The sequence below is a fragment of the Ambystoma mexicanum genome, chromosome 5q, assembly GCF_040938575.1.
Source record: "Ambystoma mexicanum isolate Mex_15411 chromosome 5q, UKY_AmexF1_1, whole genome shotgun sequence".
Lineage (NCBI taxonomy): Eukaryota > Metazoa > Chordata > Amphibia > Caudata > Ambystomatidae > Ambystoma > Ambystoma mexicanum.
In genome coordinates this window covers 780,524,190-780,530,189 of record NC_090933.1, presented here as the reverse complement: position 1 = coordinate 780,530,189, position 6,000 = coordinate 780,524,190, and the positions used below count along the sequence as shown (strand labels likewise).

Genomic DNA, 6,000 nt, shown 5'->3' with positions numbered 1-6,000 from the left:
GACGCTCACTTAATAAAAGGGGCTCTGCTGACGCTTCGAGGGCAGAGCAGCAGAGCCCCAGGAAGCGGCAACTCGTGTCTGTGCCTTTGTGTCCTGTGCGACTGCCACGTGGTCGTGGCTTGGTGTGCAGCGCGGCCCGAGTGTCCTCGGAGCCGCAGCTGCTGGCATCTGAGGGTGCCCCCTCCCGCACTGTGAGGATTGCGCCGGTGACCCCGGGCGCCGTAGGGTGTTCCCCTACCATCGATCGGCGGAGCGCCCTCAGCGCATCCGCCATGTCGGGTGATCCCGACAGCATCTGCGGCCCGCCCCGGTGACCGGAGGTGGGCCGCCACACTTAGTATTATACTCTGAATAAATATTCTTTTTGGTGGGAGCACCGTTCGCTTGGCATACCAGTCCTCTCTGATGAGGTTGGAAGTTCAGGATGGGTCATGCAGCCTCATCCATGTACTGAGGAGGTGGTGGTGTGGGGGCAGTTTGTAGCACTCGGAGAAGGACCGCTAATGCCCGTATCACTTTGTTGCCACCCGTTATGGGTCTATACTGTTTGGTTTAGACATCGAATTATGCAAAATATAAGCTGTTTTTGTTTTATAATACTGATTCAGTGTATTGAATGTTGACCTTTTTACGATGTGTGTATTTAAAAGATTAACAATTGCTAGTTTGATGTGGTTTGTTAGTTGCAAAATATGTAAATCCATACCCTTTTCTGAAACCTTGGCACTGTACCAAGCACCATGGTTGAACACAGCAGGCGGCCAAGCGTTTTCAAAAAACTTTACACCTATTTTGGTGTGTGAAATGGCAGGAGACTAACTCGGAATTTGGCAGGCGCTGTCCAGTAGGCACAGGACTGTACAAAAAGCAACGGTCTGCCAGAACTGAAGTAGGTGACCAGAAACCCTCAGCTGGCAAGCTTCCAGCGGGCGAGCTCTCAGCGCTGCTGTGTACAGTTGCCTCGTGCGGGAACACAGATGAACACACTAGCCAGTATTTATTGCTGCTGTACGAAGCTTGGCTCTCAGACCTAGGATCCAGTCCGGGTTTTGTGCTTTTGGGGGGCATTGATGGGCTGTGTGGAAGGAGCGTGTGGTTGAGACACAAACAGAGCTACAAACAGCTGGAGCGCGGGGCTCGGAGCAGGCCACACTTGTTTACATTCAGCAGGAGGCGGAACCAGCGAGGCAGCACCAGGCGCTATAGGAACCCGGCGGGCCCGTCGGCAGGGGAGGCTGTAGTAAGGCAGTGTGCTCACTTTGCACCCCGGGAACCCACGCCTGCTTCCACCGCAGGCCAAGAGTGAGCCGTGCACCCGGTACAGCATGCAGGCGCGGCGCCTGACCAAGAGGTCCCTGCTGGGCGGCCGGGTGCAGGCCCCGCCTGCTGCAGGGGTGCAGCCCAGGAATGGGGGCAAGGAAGCGGGCTCCGCTGCTGCCCAGCTCCGCCTGCTGCTGGACGAGGATGCCCGGCTGGCGATGCAGAGACGCCGAGAGACCTGGACAGAGGAACCGGCTCAAGAGGTGTCGGAGGAGGCGCAGGTTGCGCACACCCACGGCGCCCTGCACACTGACCGCATGGGACTGCACAGTGCTGGCCGCAAGGTGGGTTCTTCTGGACGATGTACAGTTCGTGTGCCACAATGCTGCAGGAGCACGGCGTGCTGCCCCACAGTCCCGTGCTTTGCCACCTGCTTGTCTCTCAGCGCCCCTCCGACCTGTTCCTCAGCACCCTGCCTGCCTCCCCCCTCGCGCCGCTTGGCAGAGACCATGCGTCGTAGTATGTGTTTTCTTTCCAGGGCATGGGTGGGAAGGGCCCGGTGCGGCATGGAGGCTGGAGAGGTGTGTCCTCGCGGTGAACTCCGGCTCACTGGCTGCGCGCAGGCACTGCTCACAGTGCCCCAGCCTGGACAGTGCCAGCGAGGCGCCCGGGTCGGCAGCTGCTCGCTGTCGTGGGTGACATGATCTCCGCGGTGGCCGGGTTTTGCTTGGGAACTGTCTGCGCGGGCAGGCACACTCGTCATGCTAGTGCTAGCCTACACAGGAGGCCTTTCAGATGAAGCCACCTAAATAGATTGTACAATGAGCTGTAGTTTCTGTTGTCTGAGGCACGCGGGGTCTGTGCATCGATGATATAAGGTCGCTCTAGCACCATTGCCCTCATAATAGCGCCTATTGTTCAAGCGTCACTAGAGGATTCGGGTTGTAGGGTGCAGTGTGCACTCAGACGTAGTCATTACTTTCCTTTGGCAGCGGTGATGCGTGTGTGTGGTATGTGTTACAGTGTAGTGTTTGTGTTGAAAATATGAATTCTGTCTTGAGCACAGATTGTGCATTGGTGATATGTGTGCCACACAGCGTGTGCACACATGATGTGTGTTCCTCCTAGCAATGGGCTATACTTATTTGACTGTGCTCGGTCTCTTCTTCCTCTCGTGTAGCATGGGATGTGCCTCCGTGATGTATGCATGTTGTACTGTAGCAGCATGGGGTGTGTGCATCAGCGATGTGTGCAATGTGCATCAGAGATGTGAGTGACTTGCCTATCGTGACATGCTGTACGTGTCAGTGATCGACTTCTATGTAATAGCAAGGCTTCACACTGGACATGTATGTTAGTTCTGGCATCGGGTGAGCTCTGGTGATGTGCGCTTTCTGGCACCATGGTGGATGGGCATTGCTGATGTAGGCTCTCTCTGGCAACATTTCTGGTCTGCACTGGTGGTTGTTTTTGTTCATCCATGTTCTATGTCTTCTCTGGCAGCATGTGGCTACTATTAGCGATGTATGTTCCTCCTGACAGCACAGCGGTGCACCAGTGATCACTGTTAGCAAGACGACGTGTTCACTGCTGAAGTTTAGCACCTGGAAGCATGGGTTGTGTGTTATTTCTGTCTGTTTTCCCTGACTGCATCGGTATATGCATGTTTAGTGGATGTTGTCTGGTAGCAGGAGCTTTACATTAGCAGTTCATGCCTTCTCTTGTTACATGGCATTGGAAACAGTCTCTCAAGGGCCTGTATCTTTGATGTACTTGAGATAGCATTGTCCACTGTAATCTAACCTGGAGGCATGCACTACGCTTGGTCCTTCACAGTGGTAGAAGTGTACCAAAACAAGTAGTGGAACTGTGACCCAAAGCGGGGATAGAATAGTCATTGGTTGCAACCATGCTGGTTGACAGCCAATCATGTTGAAACAGATTTTAGTTCAGCTTTAACTACTATTGAATGGTAAAGTAGAGTAGTGTGATTTTAATTCACAAAGAACAGTTACAGAATGGTTGAAATGGTTGCAAAAAGTAGAGGAACTGTTAACAGTAAAAAATAAAAGTAGTGGAACGCTGCTCCCGACCGTTCCCGCTCACTTCGACCAGTGGTCCTTCAAATCAAAGACTTAGAAATTGTTACATTGTGTTAAAAACACCTATTTCGTCATGCACCTAACCTGCTAGTGCAATGACATCACAGACGATGATGTCATGGCCCACCTTAATTTATGCTTTAAAAACAAACTGTATACGATAACATATTTGGGAATTAAACTCACTGTTTCTTATGATACACTGGCGGTGTTAATATTCCTGATCTAATGAGAGAATCCAAAGAACAAATATCACGCAGTGACCAACAATAGATTTCCTGGCTTGGTAGAGTCCAAGCAGTAAAGATCACCACGCTTCCTAGACTTCTATATGTTTTTCAATCCTTACCTATACAAATAATGTCAAGAGACCTGGAGGAGCACCAGAGACTGATCACCAAATTAATTTGGTCGGGTAAACGTCCCAGAATACAGAGAAAGGTTACAATGAAATCCCCTAATGTGGGTGGACCGGCCGTTCCACCTATACAGAGGTACTTCCTAGCGACACAACTGGCTCCGATACTAGATCGGCCAACAGACATCCGATCCCCAAAGTGGAAAGAGAAGCGATCGAGATTGGCGGGACTCACTTCCCCACTACACTTGCTCCCGTTTATAAAGAAAGATGCTAGAGAGAACATAGGGGGAATACTGCACACTACAGCTTGCACCCCAAAACATTGGGACAGTGTAGGCCAACGGCTTGGGATCCCCATGGGCCATGGCCCACTCACCCGGTCACTAACAACCCAGAATGTTCTTTGAGTATGACAAACAGGCTTTTGCAAATTGGGAAAGGGACTCCCCACTGAGATTGGGTGACCTCTACAGGGAAGGGGAACCCTTAGCGTTCAATAAATGCAAGGCACAATTTGGGCTCCCCGAGACCGAAAGATTTAGGTACATGCAACTAAGACATTGGATTACAAACACCACAATAAAAAGGGCAGCAAATGGAACCCCCATGGGGTTAGAATTTACAGCACAAGAAGCAAAAAGAGGTCTCAGAAGGTTTCCCAACTATATAGGCTATTAGAGAAGCCAGAGGAGGAAGGGAAACTTTCCTATATTGTTGAATGGGCACAGGAAATCTCTGCAGAGCCTTGGCCTAGGATCTGGTAGAGGGCTCACAAGAGCTCAAGGTGTACGCAAATCAAAGAGGTGGATATCAAACTATGCTATAGATGGTACATCCCTCGAGCGAGGCTCCAAAATATCTGGAAATATCTCTGACCACTGTTGGCACAGCTCTGGAGACAGGGGAGAAATGATACACATGTGGTGGACCTGCCCTATGATACAAGTTTATTGGAAAGAGGTCCTGGTGCAGATAAAATAAATTACAGGTAGCCAGCTCTCCCTATACCCCCTGGTGGTGATCCTGGGTGACGTCCCGGAAGACGGCATGTTTCCACTTTCGGGCCCACGAGCAACCCTTACAACTCAACTATTGCTCACAGCAGAGATATCCAGAGCGCGTCTTTGGAAGTCGCAGGAGGGCCCTCCAATAACATATTGGTGCATCAGGGTTTGGGATAGTTTGGTCATGGAAAGGATCGCAACATTAGTGACCAACACGATCCCCAAGTACACTAGGGTATGGTCCCCCTTTATAGAGTATGTAAGGGATAGAGAGGCTGCATTGCATAGACCTCACCTTATGCAACACTTATGCCTTGGGTTGCGGGCCTTGCGGAAGGCACTGAGGAGGTACTCTTGGGAGAGGGCCATAATCTTGTGGAGTACTAGCCTGCCTGGAAACAAAGGGATTTTAGCCGGGATCGACTATACACCTGCAGACGATGGGGTAGGCTTTGACGGCAGCGCTACGCTAGCGAAAATGTATGTTATGAGTGGTATTTATTTTTGGGGTCGGATTAGGGGAAATTAGAAATCTATTATTCATCAATGATGTTATCTTTCATGTTGAATACAGTTAGGTGGTTTGATGATGGAAATGAAAATAAAGCTTATGGAAAAAAACAGTTTTTAGCAAATGCATTAGACTGTGCCTCCCTCCCAGAATGTGAAGACCATTTCTGTAATGCCTTCTGAGACCAGCAAAGGCAGCTGTTCCCTACAGACGCTTTCGAAACAAGAAGCGTAGCACTAGTTCAGTTAGCGAGGCAGACGAGAAAGACTTGCTACCTCTACCTCTGCTGTTTTAAATGGAAGAAGTTGGGCAAAGCCAGCTTCCTGCCCTGATGAAGAATTCATGCTATTTTCCTATAAGCTGAAGTATTTACGGCATGAGCATGGGTCAATCGGCCAAGATTTAATTTGGTACAATTGCTTTTCTTTAAATAAGGCAAGATTAGACGTTTTTAGACAGCTATCCCTACTAAATGAGCACGAAAAGAGCCATCCATTTACATCTCAGTGGCAAGGCACTTGCAGGGGTAGGAGACATTACGTAAGCCTAGGGGGAAGTCCCACTTTAGACCTACAGAATATGATTTTCGAGATAAAAAGTAACTGCAAAGTCCCCAAAAATAGCATTGACGCATGCATTTCTCATTCCCCACAGGACATCGGGTGTTTCAAGCTTGAAACTTCAAAAGTGAAACTTGAGAAAAAACACAGCACAGCTCTTCCCGTTCCGCAGGCAGTGCAGTGCGCATGCTCTAGCCAGAGC

General features: G+C 50.0%; 1 protein-coding gene across 1 annotated transcript in view; it reads left to right on the top strand.

The window, feature by feature from the left end:
- Positions 1-933: 933 nt before the first annotated feature.
- Positions 934-6,000, top strand: part of ZNF704 (zinc finger protein 704) — a 901,792-nt gene continuing 896,725 nt past the window's right edge. Inside the window, exon 1 of the mRNA XM_069621254.1 lies at positions 934-1,604. Within this exon, the coding sequence (XP_069477355.1) occupies positions 1,326-1,604 (279 nt within the window). The 5' untranslated portion in view covers positions 934-1,325. The remainder of the gene's footprint in view (positions 1,605-6,000) is intronic.